We start from the raw sequence: 17,404 nt of genomic DNA, 5'->3' as shown, positions 1-17,404 counted from the left end.
GGGATTCAAGGAGGAGGAATGACCTGCTAGGAAAGGTAGGAAACTCTAGTAGCAGTATTTTGGCTGGGATGGAGGATAGGACGGGATGACAAAGAGGTGAGAATAATACTTCCCACTTTTCATGTTCAAACAGTTGGCCACAAAAAAGAAAAGACTGAAATATGGACTAGGCCAGGGGTAGGCAACCTATGGTGCGCGTGCCAAAGGCGGCACATGAGCTGATTTTCAGTGGCACTCACACTGCCTGGATCCTGGCCACCCATCTTGGGGTCTCTGCGTTTTAATTTAATTTTAAATGAAGCGTCTTAAACATTTTAAAAACCTTATTTACTTTACATACAACAATAGTTTAGTTATATTATAGACTTATAGAAAGAGACCTTCTAAAAATGTTAAAATGTATTACTGGCATGCGAAACCTTAAATTAGCATGAATAAATGAAGACTCGGCACACCACTTCTGAAAGGTTGCCAACCCCTGGACTAGTCTTTTAGAAGTAAAGGTAGAGAGGAAAGGATGGATTTCAGTTATATAGGGAAGGATAAAGAGTAAATGATCAAGAAAACTTCAGACAATCTGACCACTATTTAAATGTCATCCTTTACTCCAAAACATTTACCACAGTATTTTCCTTTCCTATGAACAAAAAGGTAATTGTGGTGTTTCAGATACCACTGTGGCTACTGACTTATAGTGTCTGTATCATTGTACATGACTTATACAAGTGGGACCATTCTCCCTCCATCTGCAGCCTAACTTGAGGAAAAGGCTTCATCTCTCTTCTCATCATCACCTGCAGTAATCTTGGGGAGGAGAAGACTCCAAACAATGCCCACAATGCCCTAGCATTGTAATGGGGTTGCGGAAACATTTCATCTAAGAACATAAGAAAGGCCGTACCGGGTCAGACCAAAGGTCCATCTAGCCCAGTATCTGTCTACCAACAGTGGCCAATGCCAGGTGCCCCAGAGGGAGTGAATCTAACAGGCAATGATCAAGTGATCTCTCTCCTGCCATCCATCTCCATCCTCTGACGAACAGAGGCTAGGGACACCATTCTTACCCATTCTGGCTAATAGCCATTTATGGACTTAGCCACCATGAATTTATCCAGTCCTTTTTTAAACATTGTTATAGTCCTAGCCTTCACAACCTCCTCAGGTAAGGAGTTCCACAAGTTGACTGTGCGCTGCGTGAAGAAGAACTTCCTTTTATTTGTTTTAAACCTGCTGCCTATTAATTTCATTTGGTGACCCCTAGTTCTTGTATTATGGGAATAAGTAAATAACTTTTCCTTATCCACTTTCTCAACATCACTCATGATTTTATATACCTCTATCATGTCCCCCCTTAGTCTTCTCTTTTCCAAGCTGAAGAGTCCTAGCCTCTTTAATCTTTCCTCGTATGGGACCCTCTCTAAACCCCTAATCATTTTAGTCTGCCCCTATCCATGCCCTGTAGCAGCACTCATTGCGTGGAAGAAAGGGGAGAGGGAAAGTTTCCACTCCACTCCTGTATGGCAGCATTTTCACATATCTATAGACAGTAACTGCAAACTACTTCACTATCTACCGCAACTATCCATTCTGTGAATGCCCAGTCAAAAATTGCCACCTATACATAATTCATTCAAAATAGGAAATAACTTATATAGACAAAAACATCCTTGTTCATATTAAGGAATAATGATAATAATTTAACATTAATAACTTAGATGTTAGTGTTACTGGAATGCAGACCAGTCTCTTAAAAGCTGTGTTTATTTATTTGGCTGATATAACTCAAGAGCTGAACTAAAAACCCAAAGTCTGACATTATTCAAGTTTTTGAAGCAGAAGAATTCCTTCTCGGCTAAGTAAATCATTGCCACATTTCTATATAAAAGGAATCTTTATCTCAGAGTTTACAAACTCCTGAAAGTGGAGTTTATAACACAAAGCCTGTCAGATGTTTAACTATCATCACTATTGCAACACTATAATATTTAGCTAAATTTTTATGATGCCACCATTTTAGTGCAGATACAGTACTTCTTAAAGTCACAGATATCTAAGTACAGTCATTTGATTTAAATTCCATAAGTATAAATATGAAATACAATGTTTGGTGTTTTGCATGTCAGATATGGAATAATGTATTTGCCAAGCACTAGGGACAAGACTGATAATGAACAGGCAGTCAAGGCACAGTGAATAATTAAAAAAAACATTTTATATGCAGTACATTATTGTCATGTCATATTTAAGGGTATTACTTGGCTTCAAAAGTGCCTGGATTTGCGAGTTGTCACCTTCATGGGTTATTTTATTAGCACAATCCCTGCATTGCAAACTAATAAGGGAAACCATTTGTAATGTCTTATGATCTCTTATTCCTAATTTATGATTAGGCCTTTCTGTGCTCAACACATAGACAGACATTTCAATTGATAAGTTGATCAGCACATTGCTATGTTCAGTCACAGAACTTTTAATCACGTTAAACAAATGAGACTTTAAGGTGGCACAGTTTACATGCCTCTGACGAAGTGGGTATCCACCCACGAAAGCTCATGCTCCAATACTTCTGTTAGTCTATAAGATGCCACAGGACATTTTGCCGCTTTTTACAGTTTACAATGGTTTGAACAAGTTCAGAGCTCAAATGATATAGCACTGCCCATGCACACAACTTGAGCAGACTATATTTCCTTCACAACTCTTAGGTTTCTGTAGAGCTTTCATATTTCACAGAAATATTTTCAAGGTATTGAAAGAACAGTTTTTTTACATAATGCCTTAGAATTCATCTAAGGGAATAGTTAATTTCCATATAGGTGCCCAGATTCTCAAAGCTCCCACATAGGCAGGTTTGGTCTGAATGCCAGACCAACTAATCATAAATTAGGAATAAGAGATCATAAGACATTACAAATGGTTTCCCTTATTAGTTTGCAATGCAGGGATTGTGCTTTAGTGTCATGAACTATAATCTCATTTTATTAGAACTTTTATTTTAAATGTTGTTTGTTTCTATATTTTCTTTTCCATTCACATTTGAAACTTATTTTGTACCATTTCCATTTAACTTTGAGTAAAGCTAGTGTCCTTTAACTGCTGACACATAGAATATGTAAGGAAAAATAGAGTCTGTAGTATTAATAAAGTATTCCCAAACAGAAATAAATTGAAGCACATACATTCCTTGCTTTGATACAGGTAACATATATTATTTACTTCTGCTAACAAACCTTTCTAGAGTGTTGTAGTTTTTTTGTTTTAAATTCATACATACTGAATAGTCAGGAAATTCTAACTGAAGTATAAACTTGGGGTGGGAATTTTGGTAAACTTTTTTGGATATAAATTCATTACTACTGCAACCCTTTATCACTCTTTTTTGGAAATGAGGTTAAAAACCTTTCAGCCCAAATTTTTCAAGTGTGTGAAATGAATGGCACATCTCTGACTTCTTTACATTTCAACTCCTGTGTGGACAGACAAACCCTGATTTAAATCAGTGTGTGTGTGTGTGTGTGTGTGTGTTCACGCACTTGCAAAAGTTAGGCATGCACGCCTTTGAAAATTTGACACACACAACCTCTCCCAAGATCACTATGTAGAGTTTATAAGCTCTGCAGGAGTTAATGGACTATCCTTACAAAATCAGTTGCAAAGACTCTAATGGGGGTCTATGAACTTAGTAGTAAAGGTTCATGTGAACTCCATGTGAACTTTTAAATATAAGCATCAATGCTTACCTGCACCTGGACCCTAGTTAAAGACATGGTGCTCAAAAAAGCCAAACAAATAATATCAGTTTTGCTAGGTTAAGGAGTTTTGTAACTATTATGTTCCCCACTCACACACACCAAAAATATTAGAAGACTTCTGCAAAGGTGAAAAAAACCCTATTCATTTTGTAAAATTCTTAACCTTCCAGATTCATAATTAATCTGGAAGGTTAATTCCAGCACCAGCTGAGCCGGTGCTGAATGACTGTGGAGTGTGCTTTTGGCCATTTAAAAGCTCGCTGGAGATCTCTGTGTGGGAAGCTAGACTTGGGGGAAAGCAGCATCCCCGTGGTTATATCCGCGTGCTGTACCCTCCATAATATTTGTGAAGGGAAGGGTGAAACATTCAGTCAGGCATGGACCACCGAGGTTCAAGTCCTGGAGGCTGAATTTGCACAGCCAGAGAGCAGGGCTACTAGAGAGGCCCAGCACAGGGCTACAAGGATTAGGGATGCCTTGAGGGAAGAATTTGAGGCTGAAAGCCAACAGTAATGTTTGCTGGCTTGCATGGGAGTGAAGTGCAATGGTTACACTGTTAGGATTCTATTATCCCTAAAATGATTTGCAGTGCCTGTTTCTTTACTGGGTTAAGGTATCTTTCACTATCTGCAATAATAAAGACTGTTTTCAAAGCCAAGAATTCTTTTATTGAAAATAAAAAAACTTCCTTGACAGACACACAACATTTCAGGAACCTAAAAGGGCAGGGGGGTGGTTTGGTGAACTGTACAGTCACAAGTTTGCATATGTCCTGTCTGGAGTGCTGTGCAATGATTGCTGCACTTCAGGGTGCATATACTGCAAGGTGATGGGGGTTGAGTGCAGAGGGTAAGGGTCGTAGTTCTCAGGGCTGGTTGGTGAACATACAGGTGTTGGAGGCAGCTGGTGGTGGTAAGAACCTGGATGCTGGGGAAGGGGGTTTTGAGCTGACATTGGGGCACAAGGGAAAAAGCTTTGGGACGGGAGGGGGCGGGGGAGTAGCACAGTAGTGCTCTGCCTGCATGGCTACGAGTGACTGGATAGAGTCCGCTTAGCGTGCCAGGATGCTTAGCAGCTGCTTTGTGCTTTTCCTCCTGGCCACTGCGTTTCTCTGGCAGATCCTGCTTTCCCTTTCTCTCCAGTCCTGCAGGTTTTTACTCTCTCTAGCAGAGTGATCAATAACTGTTTTCAGCATGTCTTCCTTGGTTTTTCGCGGCTTCTTCCTGAGATTTTGTAGTCTCTGTGCAGTGGTGGAGACGGGCAGTCCAGCAGTCAAGGTCGCTTTTGGAAAGGCAAAAATGGCAACAGTTAACAGGGGTATCATTGTTCATTATCTCATCCAGACAGTAATTCCCACACACTGAAGGAGTTTACAGTCTTCACTTTAGCATACTTTTCCCATACCCAAACAGAGCACACACAACCCAACAGGAGCCACGAAATGGGGACAGCAAACAGCTACAGGGGGGATCTGCACTGAACAGTCTCCCAACATTTTCCACAGGAGTTACTCCTGGAAGATATCTCGCTGCTGCGGGTCACCAGGGAAGAGCGGGAAGGTCTTCTACAGCAATGCAGATTCCGCCCTGGCCCCTATGCAGCTTGCCTGTGTGCAGCAATGGTCCCCCCACCCCTCGCGGCACAGTGGCGCGGACGCGTTAGCCTGACTGGGACAAGGACCACAGTGGCTCTCCCTATAAACCTGCGCAGGCACATTGCCCACGCTCTGGCTGAAACTTTTGAGGAGATTACTGCAGCCAATTACCGCGATGTGATAGACCACATCAATGGGCTATTCCACATCTAGGCATGCATGCATGCAGCCCTAACCCCCCCTCCTCTCCCGAAACATTTCCACCCTGAAAATAAAAGACGCTTACCGGTAACCCGCTCCTCTGCTTGTCCTTCACCAAGTTCTGGCTGCTGCGATTGGCTACCTTCCTCCTGGCTTGAGAAGAGCTCCTGGCTGCATGCCTCCTGGGACTCTGGGGTGTCTTCCCCCATCCCAGTAGCTTCACTCTTGGTTTCCTCCACTCCCCGCTCCTCCTCCTCCTCCTCCTCCTGCTCCTGTCCCCAACCCTGCTCAGAAGTGTCCATCGTGGTCGTCGGATTGGCAGTGGGGTCACCCCCAAGTATCGCGTCCAGCTCCCTGTAAAAACGGCAGGTCGTGGGGGCAGCGCCGGAGCGGCGGTTTCCCTCGCGGGCTTTGCAATAGGCACTCCGCAGCTCCTTTACTTTAACCCTGCACTGCAGCGCGTCCCGGTCATGGCTCCTTTCCAGCAAGGCCTTTGATATCTGCCCAAAGGTATCGTAATTCCTATGGCTAGAGCACAGCTGGGACTGCACAGCTTCCTCCCCGCAAACACTGATGAGGTCCAACAGCTCGCCATTGCTCCATGCTGGGGCTCGTTTGCCGCGTGGAGGCATGGTCACCTGGAAAGATTCACTGATTGCACTCCACACCTGGCTGAGCAAACAGGAAGGGGATTTTTAAAATTCCCGGGGCATTTAAAGGGCGGGTCACCTGAGGCCAGAGGAGTAGAGTGCAAACTGATGAGCAGAGTGGCTGAACAGGAATTCTGGGATATCTCCTAATACCCTGGAGGCCAATAACAGCGGTGGTGTGTGTCCACACCTGACGAGCAGTGCTGGATCACCAGCGCTGCACTCGCTACACCCCAAGCAGACCAGGTGTTCAGCCAGCGCTGCAGCCAGGGAGTTGCAGCGCTGGATGTGCCTTGCAGGTGTGGACAGTTACTAAGTTGCAGTGCTGGAAAGCCTCCACCAGTGCTGCAACTCTTGAGTGTAGCCAAGCCCTTAGTCATAACAGCAGGCTTTAATTTTCAGTGCCTGAATACTGTTGTATGGCCTTCCTTCCTGCATATGTATGCGTATGTAATATCATTTAACTCTTTCTTTTCTTTTCATCTTTTAGGTCTAATTGCGCTGAAAATATCCGTAAGCATATCTTACACACAGGAAAGCATGAAGGAGTAAAAATGTATAACTGCCCCAAATGTGACTATGGAACCAATGTCCCAGTGGAATTTCGCAACCACCTGAAGGAGCTGCATCCTGACATTGAAAACCCTGATCTAGCTTACTTGCATGCTGGTAAGACTATTCTCTTGTTTGTATACAAATGTGTCACTTTTCTAAATGAGCACCCTTAAATGATTGAAATCGGAGCTCTGGGTCCTTTATGTTGCTATCATTTATTCTGAAGAAAAGCATGATTTTAAAATGGACTCAATCCACTTCAAGATTTCACTAAGGGATGAAGGTGATGTATTTAGTATTGAGACCCATCTGCATTTCACACACACATTCTGTGTTTACATGTGTAAAAGGGAGATATTCCCATCCAGTTTAGGTGACCACCTTTGAAACCCGGATTAATTCATGTAGAAAAATTGTTTATATTTTGTGTTCTTATTAAGAAAAAAAAAGGTGGAACAACATAACGACGTAAGGAAATGAGGTGCTAAATTAATACAGTATTTCAAAACTCCTGAGAGTTCACAAAAATCAGCTGAATACTTAACACTATACAATATAACAGCAGAGAAGCAGACTTTGTTAGTATTATGTGAACAAGAAGCTGCTAGAATTAAAAAAAAAAAATAGGATGATGTTGGTTTAATGAAATGTGTAACAGGACTACACCACAGTCTGCTTTTCCTCTTAGTGCTTCTACCTACCTTTGTGTTGAGTGTTAGTGTCAGCGTGCATTCTGGTCCTTCACTACCCTAAATGAAAGTATCATTTTCTGTGCCCCTCAAAAAATAAAATAAAATACATGTAAAGAAAGTTACTATATACTAGAAGTTGCTAAGACAAAAAATGCTGATATGCTGTGTGCATAGCACTGCACTGGGGTGCTGTGGCCCTGATCCAGCAAACACATAAGCAGCTGCTTAAACTTTAAGTATATGAGTAGTCTCATTGAAGTTAATGAGATACTCATGTACTTAAAGGCAAGCAGGTGTTAAGTGCTTTGTTGGATCATGGTCTATATGAGGGACATCAAGGGACTCGCACACAAATGTGAATTAAGATTTTCTGTGCTTTGTCTTCTATAATTTATTATTATTTATTTTAAATGGTTTGTATAGAACCATTACTTTTCATGGTTCTTTACAGAGTTTAAACTACACATGGTCCCTTATTCCAAAGAGTTTACTTTCAAAATTAAATATCAGCAGAATATAAAAATAAATAAAAGAAAGAACGAGAACAAGAAGGGGAGAGAGCTAAACAAATAATGTGAGGTATAGAAATAATGAGGAAATCAGATACTTTCTGGAAGTTTTAAGTTGGAGATTGAGGTAGGACAAGGAGTAGAGAGCACAAGAATGGAAGAAAGCAAACCGAAAAATTGGGTTTTGCAGAGGGATTTGAAGGAGGACAGAGAGGATGCCTGATACACAGGAAGAAGAAGGTTAGGACTTTCCAAGGGTAGGGAGCAGCAAGAAAAAGGGTACAAAGATCAAAATGAGTGGTGGAGATGAGGAGCAATAGAAGAAGCGATGTAGTCTGGGTCAGAGCTTGAACACGAGGATAAGGACTTGGATTTCAATTTGGAAAGAGCCAGAGAACTTGGCAGTCATAGATGGGGGAGAGCATTCAGAGCAGTGTGAAAAACAGATTAGTTGCTGAATGTTGGAAAGAGGGGAGAGTCAGGGCAGCTAGAGAAAAGGAGGTTACTAGGGCTAAACTCTGCCTGTGGTACAGATATGGGGCTTCTACTGAAGTGCTCATGTTAAGTAAAAGCATTTGGGGGCTAAATTCAGTCAAGAAAAGTTTTCTAGAAAGACTCCTCCACACCTAAAGACTGTATGTAACACCACCCACCAGTATTAGTGGGAGCTTAGGAACTTGTATGAAAAGTAGCAAGTTACAAAACTTTCACTTGGCACCTTTATGTGCAGTCACCCAACATTTTTAAAAATCTTAGTATATTCTAAAGAACTGCATCCTTTTGTGAATGGAGGCAGTATGCTTAATTGTGCTATGTCTTTCCATTTGCCAAGTATTCTAGCCCATTCTGGAACCACTCATCATGTCATTTCAGCACATATTAGATAAAACCTGGATGTGCAAACAAAAGTCCAGTTGGCTGAATACCAATTTCACATATATCAGACAAGAGATCATGTTTCACATACTAGGAAATTAATATTGGACTTGAAGCCTATATCCAGACATTATAATCTCTTCTGATAGCAGTCACACATAACATATTTTCTTCCATTTTGAATGCTTTTACCAGTTTGAGAGAGATTCTTTATACATGTAATGGAGAATATTGGTAGAACCTATACAAGCTTTCAAAACTGTAGAAACTTTCTAAGTTTGCCCACTGTCTATGCAGCAGTGTATGTATATGTGAGAGAATTATTCATTGCTGCATACTGTGCTGAGGCTCTTCATCCTGATAGTCTTAGCAACAGGGAGAAAATTGTCATAAATATGTTTTGTACCAATGGTTCTCTATTTCTTGTACTGGTGAAACCCCGTATTGCTAGAGACATACTAGGATATTGTGTAAATGTACCAGAGACTAGTAAGAATTGGTAATGTCTGTTTCAGAATTGGTACACAGAACAAGTGTGCCGCAATATCATTTGCAGAACAATCATCTCTAGAAATTGTCTGTGACTTCATGTAGGTTGCCATGCTGTCCTTCTGGAAAGTGCCAGTTTCATGAGAGCTTACAGGTGCCACCAAACCTTCAGGTCAGATGCTGAATCAAGCTTTTTTGACCCATTTCTGATGGCTGTCCATTTGAGAGTTAAAGATTTCACAAGACTTGGTCAAAAGAATAGGGGGATAACTTTGGTATTCTGGCTAACAATCCTTGCCAAAATAACACTTGTGTCAGTGTCCAATTCATGTTATTGATCACTTACTGGTTGTTGTATTTGCCCTCAGAGAAACCACAATAGCAATATTTCATTACTTTATAAAGCCCTTTAGGATAATTTGAGTATATGTGTCTCATAAACCAATTTTTTTCTCCTAGTTTCACTTGACTGTATTTCTCTTTCATTTGTTCTACTGCTGTTTTATAAGAGCAAAATCATCCCCTCTGCTGCTTTGAGTATAATGGAACTAGAAGTCATGGATCTCATTTGTGAGGAAAGGGAGAAGTACCAGGTTCATGTCATTGTACTGCACTTCCTGGGACCCCTCAGAAGCCCCTCTGCCAGAGCTCAGCAGTATTAGAGCTTCAGGGCACAGTTGGGGCACAACAGGGAATGGACCCACAGAATCCAACAGCAGTTTGCCTTGGAGATGGTAGAGGAGTCCAGTTGGATTTTCAATTGGCAGTTAGTTCTGAGTGAAGTAACACTAACTTCTAACAAACTCCGCCACTTAGCTATTAGTGTGACATTATAGGTGTTTTGGGGGCAATAGTAGCGAGTGTCTTGAAGGAGCCTTACTTGTGGGGGAAAGGCCAGTAGTGGGGGCGGGGGCTGGGGATTAGTCCTGTATGCAGAAATCTCTACATCCATAGGGGTGAGGTGGGGTGAGAAGTGGGGGCCCAATCCACTAGGAATGTTTGAAATCCTTCCTAACTCAAAGAATTAATACATACATTGCCACAAAGTCAGTCAGTCTTACAACTATATTCCTTAGTAAACCACAACAGATACACCTCTTACAGCAATAGTGATCAAAGAGAATCTTTTTTCTCTCTAATCCTTTCTACTTAGTCTTTAAAAGGCCTTGCATTTGAACAGCAGACCTTTTTTTTAAAAAAAATGTGCTTATGAAAGATTCTGTTTTAACTCCAGTCCATCGCTGAAACAAATTCACTTAAAACATAGTCCATGTTAACCCAAATGCTATATTTCAACCAGATTATTTAACTATTTTATTTGTATACAGTTTTTCATACAATTCTGTTTTTGAAAATTTCACTATGGGTGGTGCTGTATAATATCATGCAGTCGTATAAAATCCTGAAAGTGTTTTATGCCTACTCTTGAAGTATTCTCTGGCCCACTTTCTCTAGTATCTGCAGTATTTATGCACTGGGAATTTTGTGAGCAGAAATCCAGTGAATCACAATAAGCATTTATTTGCTAAAAGGTTCACATTCATAGCAAGATGATAGATTTTACAACTATCCAAGGACAGAGGGGAAAAAAGTCTACTTTAGTACTAGGTTAGGGGAGGCTAGCAGACAATATTTGCAGTAACGGGAAGATCATTTGTTCCTCATGTAAGGAATATGATCTTCCATTGTTATAACTGAGAAACACACAGAGATCTGTAATTACTAATTAAAAATCATCTGAGGGAGGGATCTGGAGCCATGATGAAACAGTCTCTTTGTTAAGGGTTTTCTGGTGGTGGCTCTTTTGATGACATCCTTTGGTTAATAGCATTCTCACTTCTGATTCACTTACAGAGTGACTCACTGACCTCTAACTTTTGATATCTTATTAGCTGTTTCAAGTTCCACCTGAAAAGTGCTAATGGGTTAGGTAAATGTGCCATTTGATGTTATTCTAAATGAGCTAGTAATAATCTTACTCTTGTAGTCAATATTCTCTTTATTTACAGTGCACCAGAAAAAACTCTGATCTGTCCTTTTACAACTGTATAGCACTTTTATTTTCTCCCCTTCCCATGAGCAGTATTACTGATGAAGTAAAAACTGAGGACACAGTAAATTCCAGCTTTATTGTCAACTAATTACTAATGTTTACCACTAATAATTCCAGAAGAATTAAGAATATGCACCATGCCAAGATGCTCATGTTAATAATTTTGAAGTGTATTGTAGATATTTATTAGCAAGAAGATTTTAAGAATATATTATTGTTTTTATTATTTACTTACGAGCCAGTAATGCTCTCAGCATCACACAAAACACAAACAAAGGCAATCCCTGCCCTCCAATTTACAATCTGAAAATTCAGAGATTCAAAGAATAATAGAGAGTGCGTGTGTGTGTGTGTTTAAAATGTTTCTCTTTCACATGAGCCCCTTTGGAGATTTTTACTGGTTCCCATCAGTCTTATATGTCCTCTTCTGCACTGATTGACAATTATAGCCTGCCTTCTCTTTGGTATCGGCAGGGGTCAAAGGGCAGACTTTTGAAAGGTCTGTAGTTATTTGTGTTTCTGATGCACTGAAGTATTTTAGGGTTTTCTATAGTCCACATCACTGTAGTGTCAAGAGTGCTTGTAGGAAGGAAAGTGAGTGGTATTCATTGCTGGATTTTGTTTGTTTGTTTCATTTTTTTATGTGTCTAATACTTTCAGGGCAGGTTTACACTAAGGGCGGGGGTCGAACTAGGGTACGCAAGTTCAGCTATGTGAATAGCGTAGCTGAACTCGAAGTACCCTAGTTCGAACTACTTACCCGTCCAGATGCCGCGGGATCGAAGTCCGCGCCTCCAAGGTCGACTTCGCCACCGCCGTTTGCAGTGGTGGAGTACCGGACTCGACTGGAGTGCGCGGGGAGTTCGAACTATCGCGTCCAGATTAGACGCAATAGTTCGAACTCCGAGAAGTCGAACTCACCGCGTCGACCCGGCAGGTAAGTGTAGACTAGCCCTCAGTTATGGAAAAAGGACTCTATCAAAGAGAAAGTCTTGCACTGTGCCCTACAGTTAGACTGTGGATTAATCTAATCTCTTCCCAAAATTCATGCCACAGCCACATCCCCATGATCAAGAATTTTTTTATCTCCTGCTCTCAGATACTTTGTGTTGGGCATCTTAAGCTATGTTGACCCAGAGGAGCTCAGTTATCTTGGTGGGCCCTGGATAGAATTGTAGTTCTGATGTAATCAGGTTCTCACCTGTTAAGGAATTTGAAGATCAGGACCAAGGCCTTGAACTAGTAACAGAAGTGGACTGAGAGCCAATAGAGAGACCAAGACACCGGGCTGATCTGTTTAGAGTCATTTCTCATTGAGAAGGTAGGTGGCCACTTTCTGCTCAAGCTACAGCTTCTGCATTGCATCAACCTTCAGAATCAGGAAAAATGTATTACGGAAGTCCAGTTGGGAGGTGACAGATGCCTGGATCTCCGTGGACAGATGCTTGACTGGGAGTACAGGTTGATACGTCCAATCATCCTGGAGGAGGAAGAGGATAGTATTTTTCACCACTCATGCTACATGATCATTCAGGTTTAATAATGAGATGACCAGGAAGCCTTGCACCATTTTGACAAATAAGGGAGGGGAAAGCAGAAGGGCTTAGATGGAAGCTGTGGGAGAACAGTATCCCAGCTTGTTTTTCAAAGTGTTTCACCCTTTCAGTAATACTGGCTATTACCCTGGTTCAGTTTGAGCCACCTCTTCTTCATCTAGGAGCTGTTCTCTTATAAGCATTGTGACATCTTATAAGAATACGTAGATGTACATCTTGGTGTCACCAGTCTATCATTGGCAGCAGAGACCAGAGCATCTCACCATTTTCCAAATAGTCTCATATAAATATTAAAAGTGAAGGTAAAATGCTCCTTTGAGGGAAGAGGAACAGTTTACTTATCGCTATTTTCTTGGGCTTGTTGGAGAGGAATGATGCTATTGTAGGGCAGCTAGCTGTGTCATGCAAATGTGGACAACTGTTTCAAAAGCTTGTCAAGTTGTATGAGTACTGAGATGTGATCGCTATCCATAGTCATAAAGAGGCTGTCCTTTAGTGCTCCCATGCGGTCATGACACATGTCACATGTTGTTGGGACTTTGTTGTCAATTCTTTCTCAGTGATTTTTCCTAGGAGTGGAAGGTTGGAAGCATGCTGGTCCTATGAGTTTTTCTCCTGTCATTATGTATGTTTGTTTGCAGCATGATCCCCAAGAATAAGCAAGGGGGTTAAAAGTCAGAAGATCCTGAGTTCTAATCCTTGCTGTGTTACTAACTTGTGTGAGCTTGCTCTCTGCCTCCTTTTCCCCATCTGTAAAATAGCTGCAGGAATGCTTAATTTACCTAGCTATTATGATTAATTATTTGTATGGAACTCTGAGCACATAAAGCTCGATACAGCATATTGAAAAAAAGATTGAAAAGATTAATTTGGATGTGAATTAAGCTAAACCGAATTAAGGACTTTAATTCTGAGTAACAGCATTCATACAGGGGTTTAACGGGGATTAATTAATTCACTTTAAAAGTTAATTTGGATGAGTGTCCCTATGTAGACAAGCCCTTTGTCTGACTGCAGATATACTTGCCTAAAATAATTTTCCTTCTAGTATGTAGTTAAATTCTCCATAAAATACGTGAGAACATTCATTAAAAAAAGATTTTAAAAGAACCCTACTGAAATGCAGCTTTTTTGTTGGCAATATCCCTACTGTATTATTGGCGCCTTAGATCAGAAATTCATGGGAAGGCAGTTCAATGAATCATCTGTTTAGTACGTTAGGCCTTCATCTTGCTCTTTTCTATTTTGGTTTAGGGGGAAAGTACTATAGCTGTGTTTTTAATTCTTTCCAGAGTATGATGAATAAAAGGAAAAGTTTCCAATGAAGTCTCATTCACTGATAAATATAGGAAACCTTTTTCTAAGCTATTACAAGTGAGCCTTCCAAAACTTTGTACTCTTCTGTGCCCCACATAAATTTCTCTTGCAGTTTCCTTAGCTTCTGAGAAACAAGGTTACACAGGCAAACTTCAGTGTGATTACATCATCAACAAGGGACAAAATTGTGATCCTATCAGTTGTAACAGTTGCAATATTCATGAATGGAATCCTGAAAGTTCAAATAGTTAAGCCCAAATAAAATTGTGATCTTTATCCCACTTGACAGCTACATTTATCAAATTATTAAGGGGAAAAATTGATTGCTAAAAGTTATAGTGTGATCTATTATGTGATTTTATCAAGGTATAACTGTATTACCAAGTGGAAATTGCAGTCTTATTCAGAACGTGAATTGAACACACACAATTTCATAACATATCAATTACACTATTGTTCTGGCAATTTTGTTTCCATTCTTAACATTTTTGTTTCTTTTCTTGCTCCCTTTTTTCTTGAACATCCTTTTTCTAACTGTTACATTAGAAAATAAAAACAGGAAGATAGGGCAGGGAAATTGAATAATGAAAATTTACATTAATCAGTTTAATTTCACCTCATGTATTTCAATTCATCAAACCAGAAAAACATTAAATCATATGCTGCATATTAATTAACAGGTTGAAATACAGAAGCCAACTGGGTGCATATACAAAACTGTATTTCTTGCCTGGGATATATAATCTTGTTTGCAGCCATGTTTAAGTTTTTCCTTGGTACAATTTCATTGATATTTTTTACTTCCACAAAAGAGAAAGGTACGTTTTAAATGCTGTAATTTTAAAAACAAAATAAAAAATCTGTCATTGTTATAGTAGATACTCAAGTCAACTAGAAACTATTACTGTAGCAGAATATTGCTTGGGTTCCTAGCTAGATAAAACAGTATTTTTGATGGCTGGTATAGGTAAAAAAAAAAAAAAAGAAGAAGCAGCAGCAGCAACAGCTCTGCTTCAAACAGGTTCGCTCATGTCACAGCTATTAGTGCCAGTCTTTCAATAGCATGTCAGATTGATTGGCAGACAGTCCCTTTCCTCTTTAGTGAAGAATAGTAATTTTAGTGTGTGCTTGAAATAAAAACCTAGCATAAATGATTTTCTGTTTGTAAAGGAGGAAGCTAGGTTTCTTGCAACCTATGTACATTACTTTGTATTGTGTTTCACAGAAAATTAAGCTAGGTAAAATCCATGTGATTATTTTTGTCACTCTCTTCTAGCACTAGGCTTTATATGCCTGAGAAAACAGCCATCTGACAGTACCTTTCTCTGTATAGGAATGACCTATAGGTAGGGCTCTACCAAATTCACGGCTGTGAAAACGTATCACAGACCGTGAAAACTGGTCTCCTCCCATGAAATCGGGATTTTTGTGTGATTTTACCCTATACTATACAGATTTCATGGGGGGAGCAGCGTTTCTCAAATTGGGGGTCCTGATCCAAAAGGAAGTTGCAGGAGCATCTCAAGATTATTTTAGGGGGGTTGCTTACTTTTGTGCTGTGTTCAGAGCTTGGCGCCCTGCCAGCAGTAGCACAGAATAAGGGTGGCAAGACCAAACGATGCCATCCTGACTTCCGCACTGCTGCCTTCAGAACCAGGCAGCTGGAGAGTGGCGGCTGCTGACTGAGGGCCCAGCTTTGCAGGCAGCAGCACAGAAGTAAAGGTGGCAGTACCATACCATGCCATCCTTACTTCTGCGTTGCTGCCGGTGGTGGTAGCTCTGCCTTCAGAGCTGGGATCCTGGCCAGCAGCCGCTGCTCTCCAGGTGCCCAGCTCTGAAGGCAGTGCCGCCACCAGCAGCAATGCAGAAGTAAGAGTATCAGTACCGTGACCACCCCCCCACAACTCCTTTTTGAGTCAGGACCCCTACAATTACAACACTGTAAAATTTCAGATTTAAATAGCTGAAATCATGACATTTACAATTTTTAAAGTCCTCTGACCATGAAATTGACCAATGTGGACCGTGAATTTGGTAGGGCCCTACCTATAGGCTTTGCCCTTTTTAAATAGCAGGTGGGGTGAAACCCTGTTGAGATCATGGAGCCTTTTTTTCCTTTCCCTCACTGTAAGCTGCATATGTGGTTTGCGTAGCCACTGTTGCAGAGCAACAAAGGCTGAGCTGAATTCCTTTTACAGCTACCTCATCCTGTCAGTCAGATCAGCCAACAGGTGTTGCTGTTGAGTGACTTGGAGTAGGGAGAGCTACTGTCAGCTTGTGTGTCATTCTTGCATCAAGTAGAGGTGCTGAGGTGAGTGCAGGTCCATGGCCGCCTTCCTCATCAGCTTGTTAGATGGCTAGCACTGGCAGTAACACTGTACTTGTGGAGTTCCTATGCAAACCTCATGGGATAGATAAGTCCTACAAAGCATTCCTATGTCCACCATTAAGGAAATTAGGGCTCTGGACACCATACTAATGATCACACCAGGACTATGTGAATGTTTCTGTCGCTTCATGTAGCAACATTGCCACATATCTGTATGCTCTCGTCAGTGTCCCTCTATATATACCTTGCTCCTAAAGGTTTCTTGCTACATAACATAAACTATATCAACATTTCCCAATATTCACATCTTGACACTCTGAATTCTCCATTTTTAAACTCTGTAAAACCGAGGCCCAGAGTTATGTCAGCATCACTGTTGCTGTGTTTTTTTTTTCTGAGAAAGACTGATGAGTGTGCAGCAACTTTGTTTCCATCCCCCCACCATGGTTATCTTCTCTCTCTTCTTCTGTGTCACCGTGGCAGAGAAGTGTGCCAGAGAGAGAATGAGGGATTAGATTGTTTTATACATGTGAGTATGTGATTGTCCTCTGGAATACCAAGGGTAGTAGTGATCCTGATGGGTACTGACAGGTTCCACATCCTTTGTGCTTCACTCCTCCTCTCCTATCCTCACTCATCACGAGTATATGATATCTTATTACTTCTCCTTTTCCTCTGGATCTGCTCCTTGTCTTTGCCTTGGATGGATTGGTTGGTTTTGCTTTGGGTTTCATTTGTCTTTTGGGTTCTTCTGTGTCTCTGGTCTTGAGCTAAGCCCTTTTTCCCCCTTTTTTTTTTCAAAACTGGTTCAAAAATATGGTTCATAGCATG

The 17,404-nt window shown here is 40.9% G+C and overlaps 1 protein-coding gene across 3 annotated transcripts in view; it reads left to right on the top strand.

Moving 5' to 3' along the window:
- Window positions 1–17,404, top strand: part of ZNF407 (zinc finger protein 407) — a 437,775-nt gene that overhangs the window by 298,932 nt on the left and 121,439 nt on the right. Inside the window, exons 8-9 of one of the 3 annotated variants that reach the window (XM_039523296.1) lie at window positions 6,688–6,866; window positions 9,424–9,744. In XM_039523296.1, the coding sequence (XP_039379230.1) occupies window positions 6,688–6,866; window positions 9,424–9,656 (412 nt within the window). In that variant the 3' untranslated portion in view covers window positions 9,657–9,744. Of the gene's footprint in view, window positions 1–6,687; window positions 6,867–9,344; window positions 9,745–17,404 lie in introns of those variants that run through there. The other 2 variants (XM_039523297.1, XM_039523295.1) reach the window with 2 other exon arrangements.

Source organism: Mauremys reevesii, linkage group 2, assembly GCF_016161935.1.
Source record: "Mauremys reevesii isolate NIE-2019 linkage group 2, ASM1616193v1, whole genome shotgun sequence".
Taxonomy (NCBI): Eukaryota; Metazoa; Chordata; order Testudines; family Geoemydidae; genus Mauremys; species Mauremys reevesii.
The sequence above is the reverse complement of the archived record's forward strand: the minus strand, read 5'-3'. Positions and strand labels throughout refer to the sequence as shown.